Here is a 24,590-nt window from a genome sequence, read left to right on the forward strand (position 1 = left end):
TTAATTAATTTTAAAAATGTCCTTGTAGGGACAAAGTCCACTTTAAAGCAACTTTCAGGATACCTAGTTTTTATTTTTGTTCAGGGAAAGTTAATAGATTCACAGTGCAAATAGTTTGGGTGATTTTGCTTCAATTTCACTGAAAAAATTAACCTTTTCCAGTTGCGCTTAGCACAAACGGGAGCCACACGGAAAAAGACTACGGTATTCCTTTGCTTTCATATTGTCACTTTGACTGGCGGAGGGTCTGCGTTCAGAAAGGAGACAAGGCAACAAAATGTAGTCGAGATGGATTTGTTTGACGCTGCCAGTCACATTTGAACCGACACCCATTTACACAGTGAGACAAAGAAGCTGGCTTTTATACTTTGGGCAATTCCAACACTCATACCAGGTAAAGGGGTGACAAAACAAAACAAAAAATAATTTGCACAAACCTAACACAAAACAATAAATGGTACCAATAAATATTTGCATGCATGCAAATCATTATAAATAAACTAATCCAAAGTCAATCAAAGATTAAATTTAATGTAATATAACTCCTCAAAGTATTACCCCTTTTAATTGAAAATGGTATGCTCCAGGAGCTTTCAGGGGCATCTGGAGCTCCCTTTGCTGCTCCACCCTGCCGAGGAGACACACCCCGAAAATACTTAAATAATTAGCAAATTCAAATTAAACTAATAAAAATCAGGAACAAAGTGACATTTCCCCCTCCACATTCTCCCTGAACAGGAAAGATGGCAAGTTTCCCTACCCAAAAAGAATGTCCAACTAAATGCCAAAATGCAACTGAAATAAAGAGCTGAAAAAAAAAAAAAACGTTTGGTCTGAAATTCGGTCCAAATTAAAAACAACATAATATCAATAATCATTTATTAGGAATGGAACCCCTGGTCTCCATCACACATATTTATCATGTTGCCTTCATGTGAACTTTTTTAAGATTTCAACAAGTTGTCTGAATGTTAGTCCTTAGCTAACAGAGATAGTTATTACAGTGTTTTGCTTGTTTTTCTATTCCCTTCATCCAATCCACTGTTTACAATAACTTGTTCAAACACTGAGCCATACACAAGGAAGGTTATTTTTTTCCCCCACTTCCTGTACAAAGAGCTTATTGTGATTTAATGTGCTGCATCTGTGAGCTTCCTGCCTGATTTACTATGTTCATTAAGCACAAACAGCAAAGCCAGGTCTGCACTTCCTCAATGGGCAGACTCAAGAGTGCAAAACAAATTTAACAATGCCATAACACTGTAGCGAGGTAATAATGAACCAGTGAAACTTTTACTGCTTGGTCACAGTGGATGCTCCCTACCTGCGTTTCCTTGCTCTTGTGTTCTGCTCTCGCTCTGCATGGTGAGGGTAACTGAAGGACAGAAGGTGTTATAATGCAAGTGCTCTGCAACTAATCTCATCAAACATACGCGAGATAGAAAATTGCAGGTAGTGGATTAATCCGATATTTGATTGCCATCAGTGAGGGAATAGGGAAAAGGGGCAAGAGATTTGCTCATTTTAACGTAAAACCTGCAGCAAAATTTAGCATGTGTCTTTTTTTTTCCTACCACATTGGTGTGTGATAATTACTCGGCAAACATTTCATCATAGATTTGGAGTTAATTTATTTCCAGAATGCAGCATAAAAACCTGCATTCTCATCAGTTTTCTCGGGCCCATCCTCATCACACATTCATTTGATTTATTATCGACAACCTTCCAGTGTGGTCAAAACAGAGTTGACCCTATTTAAACCCTAATTACATTTAACAAAAATGCTTCTCTGAATGAGTAACTCAACATTCATTGACTGTGACCTTTCTTCTTTGCTTAATTGGACTGTTGATCGGATACACAAACCCACCCGTGACGAATAGCGAATGAAGGAAGCTCTGCAGTTGTTTTAACACAATTAGTCAAGGACTAAGTCTGAAACAGAAGAACATTCTCACATAATACACCATGCAGGTGGCCTACAATGAAAAAAACTTGATAACTACATGGTAAGCATTTTTGTGAGAGTTTTTTTTTTAAATGTTGACACAAATTTGAAAGTGCTTAAACTCCAAGCCGCATTCATTCTTTCATGCTAGCATTTATAATGTGCTTCTTGCATGTTTTGCAGTGTTTTTCTTCATCGTAGCACACCTAAAACAAAAAGGTGTCCAAAAACCCTTTAAGACCTCTCATTAGTAAGAAGCTGTCAGAAGGATGGTGATTTAAACATCAATGATTGCTCTATTAGCAGAACACCAGCCACTTTAATACATACAGACATAAAAATAATTAAGTACAGACTTGCAGCTTCTATAAGATTTATAAGTGGAATTTGCAGCCAAGTGCTTCTAATCAAATGCACTTGAGTAATTCATCATCACCATGTTTGGCCACCTCTATAAAAGCTGTAGTTTTGGAAGCCTCCTGGTCTGGAGCATGCGGGTGTGAGTTAACAAAATGTCAATGACATTAGTAAAGTCGCTGTGGATGCCTATTAAATTATGAAATGAGAGAAAAGAAAGGCAGAAGAGGAAGACAAGAAGGAAGAGGAGGGGCAGTGGCGTCATCCATGAATTGAAGGACTGTCAGTATAAAACGTTCCGAAGAGAACATCACTGTTTCATACTTAGGTAAACTCAGACATGAGCTACCAAAACTTAAGCGGTGTGAAACTCCAAAGGGTAAAAAAGGACCAGCAGCAGCTTAGAGCATGTAGCAAAGAAAAAAAGGATGAAACAGATGTTTTTTTTGTAGGGAAGTCTAGATTGGATCAAAATCTCTTGATATGCAAGATTTGGTACGTGAAGATCTCTGCATCACTAAGCAACACAATAAATGAGAAGTAAATTATAGGAATTTAAGCTTGTAGTTATAAATGTACAACTAATAGAAAGAGGGATTTTTATTTGCTGCTTTTATTTTGCTAATATTAATGTAGATAGATGTAATAAAATCTGAGCAATTTTACTTGGTAAAATAAACTTTGTCTTATTTTATCTAATATGTACCAATTATTAGCTTTCTTAGATTAGATTTACATTGTATTTTAGTTAGTTTATTTATATTTTTATACTCTCTTTAGATAATGAATTAATTTTGTTTCCAGATATTGTTGGACTACACAGTATTGCTGATTTTATTTGTGTCATTTTATTAAAATATACCATACATTTATTCAATACTTAGTCAAGGATTATGAGCCCAGATTCAACAGTAAGGCAAGCAGATTAATTTCAAGACCATTTACTATTGTCCAAGTACCTTATTAACTCAATGAGGGAGTGTTTTATACAACTGTGATTTCAATACTGACTACATTAATTATGAAGGTAAGTTTTGCAGTTAAAGGAGAAAAATATTGCCATTTTTTGAGCTGTTTCAAGATTACAATCAGAGCAAATATCTAAATAACCTAAAAAAAAACTTTATCTGAATGACAGTACCAGGAAAACAGCATTTACTAATTACTTTAACCAGACTCCAGCCTGGGGCAAGAATTAAGTTAATTATTTAATGTGATGTTTTCTTATTGTAGTTCCATTATGTTCTTATGATTGATAACTATTACATCTGTTAGCATTTTAATGGTGTCTTGAGATGGAAATGCTGCAAACTGCAACAAATCATCTTGACAACAAAAACTAAATTAGCCCACTTATTATTCATCCAAAATGCTGGGGTGAATTCATATGTTCATTCAAATTTCAATTCATTCACTAATATAAAATGTGGACAGAAATGCAAAAATAGGGGTTAATAGAGTGGCCTGGTTGCCTGGCAGCTCCGCAGTGTCTTTCATTTGTTAATTTTCTCTCAAAGAAGGTCAACAGATTCAGGAGCTCGTAGAAGAGGAAATCACTTTGATCCAACATAAAAGGACATGGGGAGCCTAGACATTTGGAAACATACAGCCACATTAAGATGATCCCGAGACGCACGTTTGCCGTACATCCTGTTTTATTTTCATTTCAAAACATATGTAAAATATTCAGAGGACTAAGTAACATTTAAGCATTGATTGTGGTTCCAGAAAAAAACATAGCTCACGATGACACCATTAAGCGGTCATTTAAAAGTTGTTATGGCTGACAGAGAAACCAAGTTCACTAAAATTGGGTATTATATTATAGAGTTGCTGTGCACCAGTGGCTGAGCCTATAGTACATCTCGTCCCTGAGTTATGCGGAGGTGGTCTGAAGGACATCAATCTGTGCACCGCCAGCAGATATAGCTTCACCAAAACAGCTAAAGTTGTATGAATCAATACGAAGGTTGGTGTGAGTGTGAAAGAGGAGAAATATCAAAACTATGACTAATTTCTGATGGCTTCCAATGGCAGAAAACTCACTTGGATTGTACATGTTAAGAAGCAGTGGTGTATTCACCCTTCCTCCTGTTGTCTCTCTTTTTTGGGATTTATTCAAGATAGTATAAGAGAGTGTAAGAGTATTTATTCAGGCTACACCAGCATACCTGGCTCAAAAATTCTTTTTTTGTATTTCTTTTGCATTTGGGTCTGTTTGTCTGAGTCCCACCATCATCCCGAACAAACAACCGTTATTCCTCCGATACAAAAGAAGCAACGAAAAAAAAACACTGTCGTGGTGGCACAACCACTACGATGTCTTCCCTTATCTTTCTGTGAAACAAACATGCACAAGAAAAGCACAGTCAACTCACCACTTTTTTCAAGCTGATGTTTCAGCTTTCAACTTCTGCTTTTTAAGGAGACAAAAAGGTTCCCCAGCAAGACATCCTCTTTCACTTTCCGTCATGCTCCAAACCAAGTCAAAGTGTAACAGGGAAAGGATGAAACAAAATCAGACGGTCTGAATAATGATTCCACCCTTATCAGCGTTATTTGTGGGATTAAGAATGTTTTACCAATTCATCTTCCGCACTTTATAAAAGTGATTTTCAAAATGCTTATAAGCCTTGATTTTGTGGTTTTATGAAAAACTATAACAATTTTATTCTGTAACTCTAGTTTTTTAATCCACTAGAACAAATCATGCATTGCAGTGCTGTGAAAATAATTAACTTATATTTCAGTACACTATTCAATAATCAAATTCAATTCATTTAATTTTTTATCACACCTAAATAATCCAGGTCATCAAAGGATCCTTTAGGTTTTTCTCACAGAAGCCCCAGACAATCACAGTGAGAAGAGTGAGGCCTGTATTGCGTAGATTGTCTTTCTCCTGAGTCGTCGCTGAATTCTTGATTCTTATTATTACTACTCGCAAAAATTGGCACTGTATATGTTTTCTTATTGTATAGACAATGGATCTCAATGCAGGACTGGAGTCCTAAAACCTTAGAAATTGTTTTTAAATCCTTTCTGGATCCATTTTATCTTGATTTTTTTTAGATTAGGGCAGAATGTGTAAGTCACTAAGATCTTTTAGCCTACGATTTTGCAAGCCTGCAGCTGCCTTGGAGTTCGGATTAGCTTTTTTCCATTAATTCGAACAATTTTCATTTTAAAACCACACATATAACTCTGGTTTTGTCTGATGTTAAGATTTGCTTAATGATTTAAAACAGCAGTGTACATTGAGAGTTGTCTCTTCAAATGTAAGACTTTTACAGCTAAGTGTGGAAATGTAACATTGTTAATAGGGGAAAAAAGATAAAAGTCTGATAGAGACGCTGGAAGAGATGCAAATTATTAGAACGGAATGCATTTTGATGGATGACTGAAGTGGAAAATCACTAGTCATGAGCACTACCAGCTTCCCTTGAAGGAATAAATCTAATTCTGGATGGGAATTGATAAGACCCAAGGAGAACAATGGAGGCTTGGCTATGGACTTTGTGTCTCCTGCACCAACAATCGTTAACTGTGGGATAAAATTGGATCAAATGCTGCTGACAAAATTCCGCCATTAAACCTTGAGGCATTAAAATACATTTTACAAATAAACAGAAGCTCTCATAAAATTGTTATTATATTATTGTTTACTCTAATTGCAGAAACTATTTTTCAGCTATTTCGGACCAACCAATAGATTTTGTTATTGATACTTTTTATGTCGTTACGGCCCTTTATCAAGTGAATCCTAAGATGATATCATTTGAGGACTGCAGTTTATTAAAAATATAAGCTTATAACCATGGTGGATGGGAAACTGATTACTCAACTACATCCACCTCACTCTTTTATATCATTTTTCACAGACTACAAGAACCATAAACTCCTCTGTTGTCCCTGGTGCTTCAAGCTCTACAAACTCTTCCCTCTTTGATTTGAAGGTAAAAGATTTGATTGATTGGGTATAAATGGGCAAAATATTTTACCACAATAGGTTATAATGAGAGTCACTGGAACCAACTTGGTTTCTAAGGAGTGTAGATACGTACACAAACCACTGTTTATGGACTTAAGGTAGACAGTATATTTAACATGATGATCCCAAGTGGGTAAAAGACATATTTCTACTGCAGATGCCTCAAATTCTATGTATTTTCAGTGAACAGCTCCATCAATAAAGGATGTAGCGATTGACTTGACACAAGCTTGCAAACAGCCAACAAACACAACAACTCCAACATATATCGTTGTCACACAAGTGGCACTGGCACATCTAGGTGTCCAATCACAACTCCTGTCACTCTAAAATCAATAGCCGAAGTGCAGGGAGGGTCTGCAGAGATGCCCAGTCATTGCTATGAGTTACTGCTCACTACCAGGCTTCTATATCACCTATGCAGCATTGACTCCGGGAAATGCAATCCTCTTGCCTTTCCTCCTCAATCCATCTCCAGTCTGTTGGGATAAGGGTGGGAGGGGCCGAGCAGCTGAAGCAGTACTCGCTCACATTCTCCTACAAGGACAAACTTCGGTGCATAAAGGAAGACATTTAGCAACATTAGCAAACTGTGCACGTCCATGTTTGGCTGACGGCACGATTGTGCTTGCGGTCTGAAGTCCCAACAGGGATGTGCAGTTCACCTACGTTCCACCCCGGTGCCTCCTGCATCATTGTTGATAAACCAGGTTCAAATCAGATTGCTCTGTTGTAATCTGCTGATCTACTGGTACCTGGCCAGCCTTGAGATTTAGCGGATCATCATGTCAGCCGTCCTATTCTAAGTTCTTCCCCTCCCTCTCCCCATTTGTCTTTCTTACCATCCAGTGAATTCGTCTGTCATGCAAACGCCACACACTTGCTACAAGCTTTTTAACTTGCTGCCTCTTGAGGTAGTTTCCTCTGCATGAGCATCACTACAACCAGCATTTTTCACTACCTCTCTCTAAGCTGTTTTTTTCTTTTTTCTTATTTTTGAATTATCAATATAATCTTTTACACAACAATATACTGATCTAGAATAGGAGCTGAAACAATTGATTGTGATTAATTGATGATTGAAGTAATCATCAACTAATTTAGCAATCAATTAATAATCGACTCAAAAAAGGCAATTTGCTGACAGAACAGCATACTCAGAGCAGCAATTATGCCAAAACTGCATAAGAAACATACATTTTCCATTTAAGATAAAAGAACTCCTCAAGTGGCATAATCTTAGCTTCACCTGGTTTAAATTCTGTAAACTGTATCCTAATAAATACCTTCTGCTATTCAATTATTTTTGTTAATCCAAAATAAATAGTCACCAGTTTAGCCCTAGACTGTATTGATGGTAAGTTAAGCAAAAAGAATTAAGTGCTAAGTTAAGTTAGTTGAATTACTTGTTTGCTTGCCTCGTTTGGTGTATTTCTGAAATTGTTTAAAAAGGTTTAAAAGAAACATCTGCACAATGTATCAGTTTATCCAATTAATTGTCTGAATAATCGGTAACAAAAATAATTCAATGCAGCCCTAATCTACAGTCAAATGTGCTTTTTATTTGCCATTCTCTTCCTCAACAGTGTATGTGATTGTAGGGGCTAATATGTGTCATTGTGAAAGTTCCTAGAAGTGTTTTGAAGATGCCCCATGTTCACGCACACAAACACACCCATTATGGGTCTGTGGGATCCTGTGGTTTGTAAGTAGTAGATATGCGTGAAGAAACATCACCATCTTTCACAGTGTTAATAACACACAAACATACACACTGTATTCTTGCCACACACAACCACAAGCAACATAAACAAAAAGACAGGCAGTAGGAGAATCATACACCTGTTTGCAACGCTTTCACACTCGCACATATGGAGAGCTGAAGGGACTTTTATCAATCCCAGCATGAGCTGTTTGTGAATACAGTGTGAATACTAATTATCTGGAGAGATGGGGAAGACTGACATCCCCTGTCTGCTCTGTTTGTCTTGTTTACTACTGCAGCACTTTCCTTGAATATTTCTACACCTCTCAGAAGTGAAGACTGACTTGGTGATAGCAGCTACAGAAGAAATAAAGAAAAAAACCCAACAAACTTGAAGTGGGAGCTGAAGTCTTTATATTTTTTTAAAGGTATATACTTTAGCTTTCTTTGAAAATGTTCTCTGCTTTTGATGACCTTGTAAATTGCTTGGATTCCTTATCAGAGTGTTTCTAACACGAACAGTGCCATGGACCGGTCCCTCCTTCTGCCACCGATGTAATACCTTTACGTCTCACAATGTTAGAATCAATTGGTATCCTATTGTTTTCACAATATTTTTTATGAATAAACGTGTTTTAAAAAGTAAACCAATATCAATACAGAATAATTTAGTCCAGTTATCCAAGGCAATAAATTACACTTTTTGTGTTTGCACAAATAGTACAAAGGTTTCTACTCAAATACTGTGGTCTAACAAAATTTGCTAAGTATAAGAATATCAATTTCAAGATTTATGGATTTGATCTAAAGAGGACAACATCCAGACGGAATTGCTTAAAAACCCATGCATGAGCAGGTTCCACCATGAGTCTGCATGGATAAGGTAGCTTATCTTCAGCTAGATATCATATTGTCTTACAGTGGTTGAGCTGTGAACTAAAACAAAACACAGAAAAACAACCAGGGTGCAAATCACAGATATTTTCTCTCTTTGAGCCGCCCCCGATAGACGACGAGCCCAACCACTCATTTAAAAAACAAAAACAAAAAAACGCCATTGTTTGGGGTTGTCACTGTAGAACTCAGAAAACACCGATTGACTCTGAATTGACAATAAGACATAATATTTGCATGGTGTAGTATAGTAAGTTTAAAAGTTCAAAGAATCTGGTTAAAAATGGATTTGAAGAGCTGCTCTACAGGATTTCTTCTAAATGTCACTGAGCAGGTCTTAAAATGCAGAGTGGTAGGGCTGCTTACTTCAAATCGGAACATCTGACAGAAACAGCCGATTGAGGAGGCTCTTACTCCGACATGTCTTTTAGAAACCAGAATTCTGGCACTTCATGATCCATCAAAAAGCATTCAAAGCCTGAAACCACATAAAGCAGTATGTTGAGAAAGGGGGGGATCCTTCAGAATGCAAGACAGATTTTGAAAAAAAAAAAAAAAAAACTACATTCAAAATGTGCTTATTTCCTATTTCATGTCAGTGATGTGGAAAAGGTGGAAAAGCAAAAACAACAGATTGGGGGGGGAAAAAGCAATCAGATTACAGTCACACTTTTAGCACATTTAATTATCAATGATAAACTATTTATCATCAAAAATTACCAGTCCTTATGTTGGCTCCATACACATTTTTATGAAAAAGTATGTGGTAATTTTTTTTGCCCTTTTGGATCTGGAAAGGCAAACCCAAGTCTGAGTACCTCTTGATCAAGAGTTAATAAATCACTTATATAGAACTGGTTTAACATGAAGTTGGTTCAAGTTCCAATCAAAAAAAAAACCAACTCATTCATAAATGACAGTCAGGAATTTATGCACAGCTGAACCAGGAGGTCATAAAACAATCCCAGAATAAAGTCTGCTGACTTCATTCCCATCAACTGACCTCAGTGATCATAATTTGACAATCACACAGTAAAAAAGAGAGAGGGCAATAATTATTTCCATGGCAGAGATCCCAGGTGAAAACCACGACAGATCAAAAGGAAGACTTTTGGGAAAATACTTTCTGGACTTTTTGAGGGTTAAAGATGGCGGTGATAATGACAGCGTGGGGCTGATTTGCTGCTTGACAACATGAATGACTAACTGCAGCTAATGAAACCTTTATTTCTGCTATTTACCAGGAAATCCTCAAGGACGATGTCCACCCGTCAATTTGTGAGTAAGCTTAAGGCTCAATCAGAATAATGGTCCAAACCACAAAAGCAAGTCCATTTATAGGACTAAACTAAAGGTTTTAGATTGGCCTAGGCAAATTTCACACTCAAATCTGACCCAAAAAGCTGTTTCGAAACCTTAAACAAGCCACTCATACAATAAAACTCCATAATGTGAGTGAATTAAAAGAATTCAGCAAAGCAAAGCACAAAAGCAAAACAAGAAATCCTTTTAAGAGGCAAATATTATTGTAACAGTACCGTATTGTCTTAAGCAAAAACCCAATTTATCTCATATTGAGAGAAAACATCAAATACTGTCTGTTTTCACCGACGCATATATTTGTTTACAGTTCACATGTGTATCATTACATAAGCAACAGGATGTTTTCATGCTTCCTGTCTTATGCATATCTGCATCCTTTTCAACTGAGATTTCAGTCGAGACTGTTGCAGCTCCTTGTCAAAATTGTAGTGCATACATCTTGAGGGGATGCATATATATATATATATATATATATGGTCCTTTTCTCTACAGACAAAAAGGACCAGCTGACACTACAGCAATATAGATAATGAAGGGTAAAGCATGAAAGCATCCTGTTGCATAATGACACACATGTGAACTGTAAACAGATATATGCATCGGTGTAAACAGACAGTATGTTTGACCCTCAAAAAGTTGCCATTTTTGAGGGTCAGAGCAAAGATATTAAATACTGCATCAGACCTGCCTGGATGGTAACAAGCTGTCTTCTCTCCTGGTCGTTAGTGAGTAAGTAAAATTGCTGCTTAAAAGTTAAAAGGTGGTGTCTCAAACTCGGCCTAACCTCCATCACTCTTCCATGCTATACCCTCCATTAGTGTGCAGCATTTGATTTGACATTCAAACCGTTAGAGCTCAGAGAACTGAATCCTTGTCAGCTTTAATCACAAAAGGGGAAATCACATGAACTCAAACTTAGCGGCAGGTGTGACAAATTTCCAACTGTGATCGGATCAGAAAGAAACTCTAACAATGTCAAATTGTTGGCTTTACATCTTCATTCTTTGGCTCTCTCTTTGCATCCCTTTGTCTGTTGACTGCAAGGAAAAAAATTCACTCCCTGTTGGTTGGGATTAATACCAGCCTGAGGTGCTAATGGCATACTGCTGTAGAACACAAAAGTGCTCTTTTGATTCCTCTGTCACCTCCCTTCAACTCTTCTCTAAATTCAACTCTACCTACCCTCCATCACTCTTCCATGCTATACCCTCCATTAGTGTGCAGCATTTAATAGAATACGTTATTCCATTAATGCACAGCCAACAAGCCATTTTGACTGTGAGGAAAATCCAAATAAATGCTAATTAGTAAAATGTAATTGTAGGGGATAAGGTAACCTCCTCATAAAGTCTTTCTCAAAGAGTAGAGGCAACTTACAGGTAAGTTTTCTTCTATACAAGTTCAGGTCTGAACTTATCTCCGCATTCATGAATGCAAGTCAGACGACAAAATGAATGTTTCCCTTTTCATATTGTTTCTAGCTCAGCTAAAGCACAATGTTCCACTCAGAGCTTTACAGTTTATACTACTCTCTCACAGAAGGCAATGAAGCAAAGGTTTGCACACTTTCTACTCAGCTGAAAAGAGGAAGAAGAAAAGAACTGAAAGATAAATTATCTGAACTGGAGAAAGAGCAGACCTCCTCACACTTCTTTTGCTCATTATTTGGTCTGTCATGTTCTTTGTCTGGTGTGGTTTTCCACTACCCTTTGAATGAGCATTATTGTCCCTCTTTTCTCCGCATCATCACAAATATCTAGCATGCACATGAACATCTGAAAGCCTAAATGATGAAACTAAAGTCACACAGATTGCCTCTGCAACACCATTTTTTTTATTGCAGGAGACTCCAGAATATTAAAGTTCTAGTTTTTGCAGTTTCCTTCTGTGTTTTAACCTTCAGACTGAACACTGTTGCACTATTGCCACTTACTTGTGTCTGAATTAAATATCTAAAACCTACAACACTTACTGTGGTAGCCATTCTATAAAGCAAATTTAATAGAGAAAATAACAGCTGCACAGATAAAAATTTGAACAACACAAACAGGCAAGTATAAAATATAAGTATAAAATGAAAGACTGAAGTCAAAGGCAAACAACTGAGTTTTCTTGTGGAAAAAAGACCGTTGTTTTAAAGATTTTCATTAACTGAGTATTGGAGTGGAGGTTTGCTCGTCAAAAATAACTGTTTCAGATTACAATATGACTGGCTCAGACCTTCGGCGCCCAATTTCAACATCTTCCATTACTAGTAACTGTCAATAGAAACATCTTCAGCTCACTCTGTAAATGTTAGGTATTGCAAAATTGAGTTAACAATCCCATTTTCTTTACTTGACCTATTGGAAAAGCAATAGATCTGAATATTTGTAATTTATCAATGACCTTGCTCACATAGAAACACTTGATCATCCAGACCCAAATAAAGCTACACACTGACTTTAATTCTCTTTTATTACCCAACTGACTTCCGTGTTGCATGCGTTGCTGACCTTTTAATACAATCAATCATAGCCTCACAGTTACCCATTCATGTCTCCGCATGCACTCATCTCAGGTCATCATAGCACAAACTAAGACACTGGAGAAAATAGATTGGGGTTGCAGACAGATTAAACGTTATGTAGATTCCTCCTGAATCAAGAAGACTCATGAGGACATGTACCTTTCTTTTACTGTGCTGCAATGTGCTGTGACTGTATAATTACTCTTCATTGGCTTGAGATCTGACATTATGCAACAGCATTAATAATAGAAATCTTCTTCATTTGCTCTATTAACTAAAAAAATATATTTTTACACTGCAGTTTTGAGTCAAATCATTAGCTTTCAAATGGTTGAAATGATTATTAATATTTACTATCTATTTGCTCTTGTAGTTGCACAGAAAAATTGTTAAGAAGATTTTATTAATGCAAAAGCAAGAATTGAAGGTAAAGTCAATAAATATTTTAAGATCATTATGATAGAAAAATTACTTGCACCCAATTAACACCTTTTTAGATCACCCTTCCAATTTGTGATCTAAGCTTGTATGCCAAACTAAATCCCTGCCTTGAATGGAGAGACCTGTCCTTGATTTTTATCAGCAACTAGAACTAAGGTAGTTGCTTTCTCATCTTCCACTATGGCACTCTTGGATTACTGTCTCACTACCACATCACCAATGGACACAAGAAACTTATCTATTGATCTAATTGTGAGAATGCTTTTTGTAAATTCCTCTTCCATCTTCAATCTTATCTACAGAAAACAATGATCATAAAAGAGATTATTTGATAGTGGCCATATATACAGTACAGCCCAAAGGTTTGGACACACTTTCTAATAGAATTCAGTTAGAAGGTGTGTCCAAACTTTTGGTCTGTACTGTAGATCATCTGATAAAAGTAGGCTCTCAAGGATTTCCAAGAATATCAACTGTTTATTTTTGTGTTTTGCTGCTTACCGTACTATATCTTTATCGGAATATATTTTGAGTTTTTTTGTCTTTTATATTTTCAAGATCTTGTAGAGGTAACATAAGGTTATTAGATACTCTAAATTGAATTAAATTAATGCCTATTATTATTTTGAGCATTGGCCAGTGATTAAACTGCTCACATTTCCCCGGGTTGGAAAAAACCATACCGCAGATACAATTTAATAGAAATATATTTAAAATTTCAGTATTTCTTCATTCTCATCTTTCCTTTGAACTCTGCACTATTACCTGATTCTACAAACTGTTCCTCTCTCAACACCTGAGCATTGTCAGATCAGAAGATCAGCATAGACAGAAAACTTGGATTACAGCAAATGTCCAGTCCTCTTTTTCCTATCATCAGTGCACACATACAAAACAGAGATGCAAATACAGTGTGTGCAGACACATAAATGATAATCTAATTAAGCAAATAAGGTCCAATAAGGTGTGTGCATAAGTAAATACGCAGAGTGAGATACAGTGGGTTACTGAGTATTTGCATGCGTGAACATGTGTGAGGGTTTCATGGAGTGCTTGAGTCACATGTCTGTCCTTGCACTGTAACCTGTAAATAGACACCCCGGGGCAGGACACACCGGCTCACAGCCAGCTTCAGAGAGGACACAGCGGCAGAAGACACAGGCTGCCCAACATCTTTAGAGCAAATCAGGCTGAAGGCCACTGATCCAGCTGTAAAAGCTTTGGGGTGAGGTGCAATAAGTATTTGTACAGTAAAAATATGACTTTAAATCTTGGTGGAGAGAGAAAGGTCTCAGTTACAAATGTAGGATACATTTAGTAACATTTGGTGTTTCAATTCTGCGAGTGTTTCAGTTTAGGAGTGACTTATTGATAAAGTCAAATGCTTGTATGTTGTATGGCAACAACCAATAAATTATATGATAATTGCAGTGAAGCACATCACGTCCAGTCTTGATATCTTCTTTTTGGGTCCAAACAAAAAAACTTTTACGTGATCAGCAACTGAATCACACAAGACAAATCAGTTCTCATTCCAAATTACTCCCCTTATTTATAGAAAGATTAAAATGTTCTAAATTTTAACCTTGTGAGACACCCCAAAAGGAGAAATGAGACCAACGGTGAGTCCCTGGTAAATCCTAGGTAAGTGGTGAGAACCAATAAAGCATAGCTCAGAATCTAGCAAGTCAATCCATAAACACAACACAACCTGATGTGTTTATGAAGAACAGAGTTTTAGCTTGACGTTACCATGCCTTAACAAATGGTGTAGTACTGTGGATACAATTTGTCTCACATTATAAATTATTTCAGTTTTTGTTTGTTTGTTAAGGTCTTTTAGATTATCAAACAAATTTAAAATCAGACGGAAAAATGAAAGATAACTTTAGTACAAACTAATTATGCAAACTAATCTGGCCCTAAATAAAATTAAGTAACTGCCCTGACTTGTTAATTCATGAGTTAACACTGACTAATAAAGATTTTTTTGGAATACATACTGTAGTTCAGATTGACAAGACATACACAGTTCTGATTATAGCTATATATTAAATGTCAAGAAATCTCTTAAATAAAATCTGTCTAATAACATGAAGTGGGTGAAAATAACTTAAACTGTATGTTTGTATGTCTACTAAGTGTTTTTCCTCCCTGTCAAGATAGGAACTTGCTCTTCATAGCTTATCTGATTAAATTGAGGTTGAAAACAAGAAACATTATGATTACATCTTAAGAAATTTGAGATCGTCAATCAGTCTAAGAACCATTTTTAACACATTGGGCCAAAGCAAATCCAACAAAAAACAGTGCAAATTAGAAGAAGAAGTTAATTTTAGAAAGACATTTAGTCACGTACGAGAAAAGGCAAACTAGTGCTACAACTTTTTTCAGCAATGCATAATGCGGTATGAGATTTGCAAAGTTTCTGCAAGGAGTGCAAACTTAAACATGCATGAACCGTCAATTTCCTTTCCACCTAGATGTATGACTCAAGAAATTCAATACTTTTGTCCCTCTTTTCAGAAAGTGAAAATCATTTATTACAAATTTGCTACACATCGAGAGAAATAATTCAAGCCTTTCTTTTGAGTAGTTTTGGAGATTACGGCTTACAGATAATGAAGCCAGTGAACCCACACATTCACTTTGACGACATGCAAACTCCGTCCAGAAAGAACCATAAATGAATCCAGAACCCTCCAGTGATAATAACTGTGCCACCAAGCAGCCAACCTAAAACAATGTTTCTTTTCTTTCTTAAAAAAAACAAACAAAAAAAACTCTTATTATGATTCTTGGATCAAAAAAGTTAAGTTTCACTTTCTACTTTCTAAACTAGGTTTTAAATCTAATGATTTAATGATACCGTGACAGTATCTGCCATTGCATACTTCTTTATTGTTCCAGCTTCACAAGAAATAAAACCAAGAGCAGGATCAACAACAAAGATGGGTCATGCAAGCACCTCATCCAAAATACATGCTCCTATTCATAACTGCCTTGACTACATCTCATGAGAAACAGGCCTCTTGTTCTGTAATAAAAGCAAAAGAGTCCCCAGTCACAGTGCCTAGACAATCAGCTCTTTTAAATGGGCTCTTATGTCTTTGTTGTATGTCTCTCTGACAGATTTTATGAGTTCAGTTCTGGGTAGGCGAGATCTTCATTCTCTCTCTTGTTCTGGTTATCATCCCAATTTGAACATTTGTGTAACAAATGGCAACAATTTAACCAGCTTCTCTCTGAAAGGTTGTAAGATGTCAACTTTTAAAGTGCTTGGATCATGTAAACATGGCATAGCACTTGTGAAAAGGATGCAAGATTTGAAGTTTATTTAGGAGAAGGCTTTGGTGTTGTCTTGATACTATGAGGCCTTGCTTAGATTATATCTGTGACTTTGAATCTGATTAAAGATGATATTATTCGTTAAAAGAAATGTAATCATTATGTTTTCCATCATACCATTCCTGTGGTTTAATAAAACGGTTAAAAACTAAAGATTCACATTCTTTTACTCTGATAAAGTCTTACAAAGCAGTAAGACTGCATTGTAGAAATTACATGTGGCATGTCTGTAGCTGCCTCATATGCACACCGCTGGAGAAGCTAAGCTGACTAAATGGAAATACATTAGCTTGCTATGTACTCAATGTTATGCTACAAAAAGCAGAAAAGTAAAATGGTATGATGTTCTGTGAAATAAGCACCTGAAAACTCCTGCTCAACAAACAGCAGAGTTGCTGACTATATACCTTTGCTTGAAATGACCTCCAGTACCTGCTGTCCAGTTTTAAATTAGTAGGCATTGCAAGTGAAAAAAAATTATAGTCCTACACAAAAGGAAAGGAACGAAAGAAAGTCATACTAATGAAATTTTTTCTTCATGCATCAGTTTATTTTCTCAACATCAGCCTGGAATTTTAAGAAGAACTCTATTTAAGGCCCTTAAACCTATATCAATGTCATTTCTATCTGCTGCCACATTTGTATAAGTTTTTTAACTTGTCAAAAAAAAAACATACTTATTCTTCTCTTTGATTGGCTATATTTGGTGACACACCAGGCTATCAACTCATTTATAAAAATCTAGATTTTTAAATTAAGTTAGTTAATTCATGAACGTTTGACTTGTTTCCACATGATATTACCATAGGAATATATAAACCTAGGTTTACCATAAAATCTGGCTGATAAGACAGCAATGAATCTACTTTGTCTCCATGCAAATGCTCTCACGGAGGTCACATAGTACCTCTCTTCCTTCCTCCTGCAAAACTCTGCTCGTATTTCCTGCCACAAGTTTGCTAGTTTCTTGCCTCAGGGCAAGGTTGCAAAGGCGAATAGTGTCATTTGTTTTTCCAATTTCCACCTCTTTAGGTGATAAAAGCTGATGTAGCACTTTGCAAGGAGCCCTGCAAAATTCCCCATTTTGTAAGTGCTGGTGCACACGTGCGCCCACCCTGTGGCAAATTAATCATTTTCTCCCCGTTCTGATCTCCGGCACAAAGATAAGTCCATCAGACACCCCCAGGCAGCATGAGGAGGAACAGATGAATGAAACTGTGTGAACATGAAGACAGAATGGAGACTCCCTTTGGCAAATTGAGCACATTGAGTGGCTGAGTAAATATAGCAAGGCTGTTACAAATACTGGTGCGGGATTTACCTGCGACCATCATTGTCTTCCCTTTTTAATTACGACGTGTAATGAAAGAAACGTAGGGAAGCAGAGCTCCATCCCCTGACACCCAATAAACACCAGAATTAACACGGCAGCATAACAGAATGCCTGTTAATCATCTGCTCATGAACAGCAAAATAACTCAATTTAATCCTCACCCTGCACAAAAGACACCAACTTTTATTACAAAACATAAAACTGTCAAAACGATTATTAGCAAGTGAAACTTGTTTCATATATTTTCTTTGACTATTGCACGAGGTTTCATCACCATCTCCCGTATTTGTGTACAGTTTCGTTCTTGTTCTGCCTCACTGAAGACTGACATGACAACAAATGTGATCAAGGAAGAAGAGCCACATTTAGGCAGTAAGAAACATGCAGGAGCAAAACCAGGTGGAGCAGATGTGTTATCCCACCCATCCAACAGACTCCTGTTCCTGGGGGACATCAGCCTGACAAATACGATCATTACTCATCCTCACACTAGCCGCCTTGAAGGGCTAGGACCATTCCACCAGACCTTAATGCATCTTCTGACCAGATTAATGTCCTGTTCACATGATTTCACCCAGAGTTATTCCTCTGACATACAGACAAATAACATAAACTCAGGCATTCTTCCTCTGCTGTTGCAGGGGTTCCCTACGGATAATTGAAACAAAAAAGGATCACCACGAACATGCAGGGGTAAATAATTCCTGTTTGAAAGACATTTGTTTGTCTGGAGGACACTTTCACATTGGAAGGTGACTTTTTTATATCAAGCTGTATTGTTTTTTGTGTAGCAAACCTCTCAATGGGGTCAATAAAACTGGAACAATCAAGCCTGGTGAATGCTTCACTTCTCCATCCTTTGGTCTAAAACACCAGCAGATTGGAGATGAAACATGTTCATAGTATAACCAACCTGCACAAAAACTCACAACAGAATCCAAATAATTCACGTTAAATCCCTCATTCTCACAGCTTAACTTCACAACACTGAGGCGATAATTACTCCTGCTCGTCAAATACAATTGGGGCTTTGTGAGCTTTGTGTTTCTTGTGGATGAGTGACCTTTGCTGAAACAAAAGTTGTTTGGTGCTAAGCTGTGAATTCACAAAAAGAGGTCTATTTCAGATGTTTGTCTCTTGCTGCTTTGTGGAAACCATCCAAGGCAAGGAGCGATGATTCAGCAGCCCTAGATGTCTGTAATCACCATTTCACATCTTCTGCTGTCTCTTATTCTGCGCAGTGCAGTTCTCTGTTTCTCCAAAAATATCCAAGCATTGAGTGCAGCCTGCTGCTGCAGGAGATGTGGGAATTACTTATGCCCTTTGAAATCCCATAGCAAAGACAGGCATTTCACCCAGAGTTTTGTTATATGTATCCTAATTACATCACTAATGGGGGGTCTGAGCTGGAATGACTACAAAGCATCTCAGATGATGCTCTGAAACAGTTAGCGAGTGATTTTTTACTTTCAGGTTTGTGCAGTATCCTCAGGGTGATCGCTGAAATCACACATCAAGGAATCAATGGCTAAAAGCAAAATTAGTCAAAGCAAAGTGAGAGATTTCTACCATGCCACATTTGCACAGATTTCCTACAGCAATATTCTTGTCCCAGTGTCAGAGAAGCTTTAAAGATTCACACTAACTTATAAAATATTCAACAGAGCCCACAAGTGATCATAAAGTGCTGCATAAAATAAGTATTTCCCCCTTACAAATTTATTTTCTGTTTATGACAAACTTCAAGGGTTCCAATCATCAAACTAATTTGGAAATTGCCCACAAAGACAAATACTGAATTAAAACTAAATGCTCCCATTATGAAATAACCTACTGTCATGACCCAATGGTGTTTGTGTTTTGCTTTTCATTTGTGTTTGTTTTTCTCCTTTATTATTGTCATCTGGGGTTTTCTTTATCAGCTCATTCTTCTTAGTCGTGTCTTATTTGTTGAGTTTAGCTTCTTACTTATTCTTGTGTTTTGATTGTGCAGTTTTGCTTATCTTTAGTGGGGTTTTTTTATTTCATTTGTTTCCTTCCTGTATTTTTTTCCTCTCATAACTGCTGTGGTTATCATCTTCTTCCTGTACCTTTTTCATTGTAAGATCTTCTTCTTATTTTATTAGTAAACTATTTTGCTCTTTGCCACAATCAGTCTGTATGCTTGGGTCCTTTTCAACCATAAAACATATCACCTACATATGTACATTTATTAAACAGTGCCAAGTAACTTTTAAAAAATCAACAATTGCATTCAGTTATAATTTTTCTATATTTATTGACACTCATGAAATCAAAAGTTCCATGAGTAAGACGGTGAGATAATTGGCCATGCCTACTATCAGGTCAGAGTAAGAACACAATGAAGAGTCCATCTGGCAAGGAAAAGTTTAGGGATTCCCAGAATGAGCTGGGTCTGCTATCTCCACAATCCCATAATCTCATAAAAAGCCTGATATGCCCTGTTTGAGAAAAGAAGCTCCCCAAATCTACCTTCATGATAACACCTTCCACTTACTTCACATGCTGACAACAATATGATAGCACTTTGTGATGTTTTAATATTTGCTAAATCTTGTGCGACAGACCTTGTTACATACCTATCGCCCACCATTGGTTGGTGTATAAATTAAACAGATTCAGAATCAACCTGTTTTTTTTGTTTTGTTTTGTTTTTTTATAAAACAGCTCAATTTCATTTACATTTAACAATAACAGTGCTGTTACACATTTGTCTCTCGTCTCTGACTCATATAAGTGAAACATTTTTTTTTTAACTGATTTATATGTAGAAAAAAAATACATATATTTTTTCAGTTGCTAACTCTACAGCAACGACAAAGAAGACAGGAAAGATTATTGGTAAATTAACCATCAAGCTCCTCCTTCTCCTACTCGGCTGATACCTGAAACCGTAAAGGAACCAAACTCGCAGCTATCCTCAGTTCAGCGTTACATAACAAGTGTGCATCATAAATTCTCGCCTTTAGCCACTTTAATGTCTCTTTGACATGACACCGTCACCCTGCTGAAGAAATTACAAGAAGACAAAGCTGGGTGCCAGCTAAAGAAACAGACAGTCAAACTCTTCTCTTCCAACATTTGCATGTCGAGGGCCAAATTAATGAGGTAATGCGCTACTATGACTGCTATTCCCATGGAACCGAAGCCCCTTCACCTTTCAAACTGCAACTTAAACACACACGCAATGTGTGACTGAAATGCGAGTAGGTGTGCTGAAACTATGCATGAAGCTTTTCCACTGAAAGATTGAGAGTCCGATGCTCGATCAGCAGGTTCCTGTTAAAGCTAATGTTTACCGCATTGTTCCAAGTGCCCATTGTCATCATGTCATCCTGATGACAATGATCAACATTAAGCAGTAAAAAAGCACCTTTTACAAACTCTATTTTTACCTAATCCTAATTGTAGTAATTAATGTGGTCTGATAAGGCTCCCCTTATATTATTATTTGAGCACTTAGCAATGTAATAAAAGCAGCAGAAAATGATTAAAATGAGAAAATAATGACAGCATGAAAAGTACAGTGGACCCCAATTGTTAAAGTATTGATAGAATCCAGCAAATGTAATTAATATTTGTGAATTAGAAGAACAGGCTACCTTGAGAATTTTGAGTAATAAAATGTTTAAACTCTAATGTACTATGTGTGTACTGAGTAAATCTTTGCCATAATTACAACGACAACTCTTAAAGTAATGGCTTTCTACATGTAAAGGTTTGTTTTTTGTTTTCTTCTTTTCTTTGCAAAATAGCACAAGCTCCGTCACGTTGGACGAAGAGCTTTGTGAACACCAGTTTTCACGTGGATTCTCAACAAAAGTTTGAACTGGACTTTGACTGGGGATGGATATGTTTTATTCCAAACAAGTTCATTGCTGATCTAGATGTAGGGTCATTTCTCTATACCAACAGTATATAAGCATCCCCACAGCATCATAATGCTAACACCATGTATCATTTAAGATGATGGTGGGTTCAGGATGATGTGCAGTGGTATTTTTTTCATAATATCTTGCCTTTTCCATGTACTTTCTTTCATGTTTTTCTCCGTGACCTTCATATGGCCTGTGGAATACTTTAAACAAAACTTTTTTCTGTTACACAAGACTTGTGGAGTGCAGAACTTTTGCCATGTATAGAAATATTCTCACTTCAACAGAGGATTGCTGCAGCTCCACAGCAACAAATATTAGATTGACAACCTGGATATTGCAGATGCATGTGTCCTATTGAATATTGTTTTCTGACTGATGTTTATGAATTTAGTGACTTTGAAAGGCAATATGTTGCACTGGATTTTATTAATAGATATAAAAGTAAGAGGAACTTAGAAACATAAGCACTCCACAGTTTTCATATTGTCCCCCCCATCCCACCCCCAAAAAAATACATTAAAAGCATTTATCATTTTCTTTAGCCTTCACAATAATTTACTAACCTATACTGGTCTATCACATAAAATCCCAACATTACATAAATGAAAATGTCCTGCACCACATTGGGTTAATCTACAGCTGGTTTAATTAGTCTAGCATGAACATATGATAGTTTATAAGAAATGCAGATTCTGATCACAAAAAAAGCTAACATGTTCTGTCAGTTGCCATGTAAACTATAGCTGACATGGCAAAATTCTGCACACAGTCAGGGCAGAGAATATAATATGAGCTTAAACTATGAAAAAAAGATGGCGTCGTGTCAGTGGTTTGCGGGAGACCAGTTAATTAACCTCCAGTAATGAAAGCACTAATTAGGGCAGGGCTGCCATTAAAAATAATATAATCATCTGTTACTGACAGGGATAAAAGGAGAAAGATCATCTGCTCCGGAGTTGGGAGTTCCTGTTCTATTCAGTAAAAAGTTTGAAAAGACGTCAGATTCAGATTCTGTAAATCGCAGCAGTTACGAGTCAGGTGTTTTGCAGCTCACTCAATTAAAAACTTAGATTGCCCGTAGACTAAATCGCTCAACATATTTAATCTTTATTCGAGATCATTTATATAAGAAAAAAAACATTCCAAATTTATTTAAACTTCCTGTTTTGGTCTTGCTTCTGCAAAAAGAACATGAGTGACGATCTACTAAATGTACATGATTTTGACACTATGCAGCACAATTCAAAACTATTACAGGAAAAGTTCAGTGGAAGTATTTACATGTCATTCGATTGGGGCTCTGGGAATTATTCATGCATTCGCCTCTATGATAAACTTCTGGAGAAAGTTGCTGAACGTAAAGCACCGTAATTGACCATCGTTATTGGTGCATCAAAACAAGCTCACCAAATCGCCAACAAACTAGGCATGGATATCTGGGAATGGTTACTGTTATGTCAGACTTGCTTTGCTGCTTTGGAACAGATTTACTTCGTGTAACCTTGGAAATCACTGACAGTGAAGAAGATGAGCTTTTATCACTAACCTTCATTATACCACAAGGTGTGTTTCCACCTCCCTGACTTCTCTCCGCGGAATTATCACGGCTGCCACTCCCGATCCGTGAGCCGCTGTGGTCCCTGTACCGTCCATTGGTGTACACTCCTTCGGCCCCATAGCCTTGGGCAGCGCTCGACACCTCCAAGTACGTCCGAGAAGCGGTCGGAGGCAGCGCGGCCCCGTCGCCACCGATCCCCGCTGCGTTGGTCGCGCCCTGAGCTGGCGGTGCGCTGATGGCAGGATCAAAAAAATGTCCTGTATCTGAAGCGTGTACCCCTGACATGATCTGCCGGACTTAGAGCAGAGCCCCGTCCCCCTCAGTGTAAAAACAAGTCATTCTCTTCGAGCGCGGTCGATTAGCTGTCGTCCGGGGCAGCGCGCAGCAGCGTCTGGAGCCGGGCTGCTCAGGATCAACTGTTCTGCTGGAATAATAACAGACAGGGAGCGAGAGAAAGAGGGTGGGGGGTGAGGAGAGAGAGATAGAGACCTCCTCCGCTTCTGGATCCCAGGGGGACGTGCGCTCCAGAAAGAATAAAAAAAAACAGATCAAATCTTGACAGACTGTTTGTATGAAGATGCCGTTCTTTTGTTTGTCACCTTGCACTTTCGTCCTCCTTTCCTCAAAAACCGGTTTCCCTCACCCACGTCCGCTTGTCTGTGTGTGCCGTCTAGCGTTCTGAAACACTTTTGCAGCGCTTGCAAAAAAGAAAAAAGAAAGAGAAAAAACAGGGGGAGAGTTTCCCCTCTCGTATGCATCCACGGGACAAATTCAACACTGTGCAAAAAGCGCAATCGCAGTAGGCGCACTGACTCGTGCCCATGCAGGCGCGTGCAAGAATGCCCACAATTAAATGCAGCAGGCGAGGCGCGCGCAATCACAGTTTGATACCGGCGCGCGCGTAATCTCTTCTGTTTTTGCTATGAACAAGACTGTTTCGGGGAAATCAGAACAAATAATTGTATTTTTTTTCTACGAACTTCAGTATTTTTGTTTTTTAAAGTGATATAATTTTCCCCAGTCAATAACAAAACTCAGATTTTTTGGAGAATTTTCTTTTGTCCACAAGAGGGAGTATAACAATGCCTCATGAATTTGTAGGTTAAGTTTAATGTCTTCATCATTTTCATAATACTTCTGGAAACATTTCCCGACTTACTAGAAACAAAATGATTCTCGCATTACTCCTTCACTATTTTCTGTTCCTTTGCAAAATCACAGTCTCGTGATTTACAGTTCTGAAGAATGTTAAATGTAATAGTTGCTCTTATTATTATTATTAAA

At 37.3% G+C, this 24,590-nt stretch overlaps 1 protein-coding gene across 3 annotated transcripts in view; it reads right to left on the minus strand.

Moving 5' to 3' along the window:
• plcl5 (phospholipase C like 5) overlaps positions 1-24,116 on the minus strand; it is a 68,054-nt gene extending 43,938 nt beyond the window's left edge. Inside the window, exon 1 of one of the 3 annotated variants that reach the window (XM_044100051.1) lies at positions 23,295-24,116. In XM_044100051.1, coding sequence (XP_043955986.1) covers positions 23,295-23,591 — 297 coding nt within the window. In that variant the 5' untranslated portion in view covers positions 23,592-24,116. Of the gene's footprint in view, positions 1-153; positions 288-10,902; positions 11,039-23,294 lie in introns of those variants that run through there. The other 2 variants (XM_044100052.1, XM_044100053.1) reach the window with 2 other exon arrangements.
• Positions 24,117-24,590: the final 474 nt, after the last annotated feature.

The sequence above is a fragment of the Gambusia affinis genome, linkage group LG19 (assembly GCF_019740435.1).
Source record: "Gambusia affinis linkage group LG19, SWU_Gaff_1.0, whole genome shotgun sequence".
NCBI lineage: Eukaryota > Metazoa > Chordata > Actinopteri > Cyprinodontiformes > Poeciliidae > Gambusia > Gambusia affinis.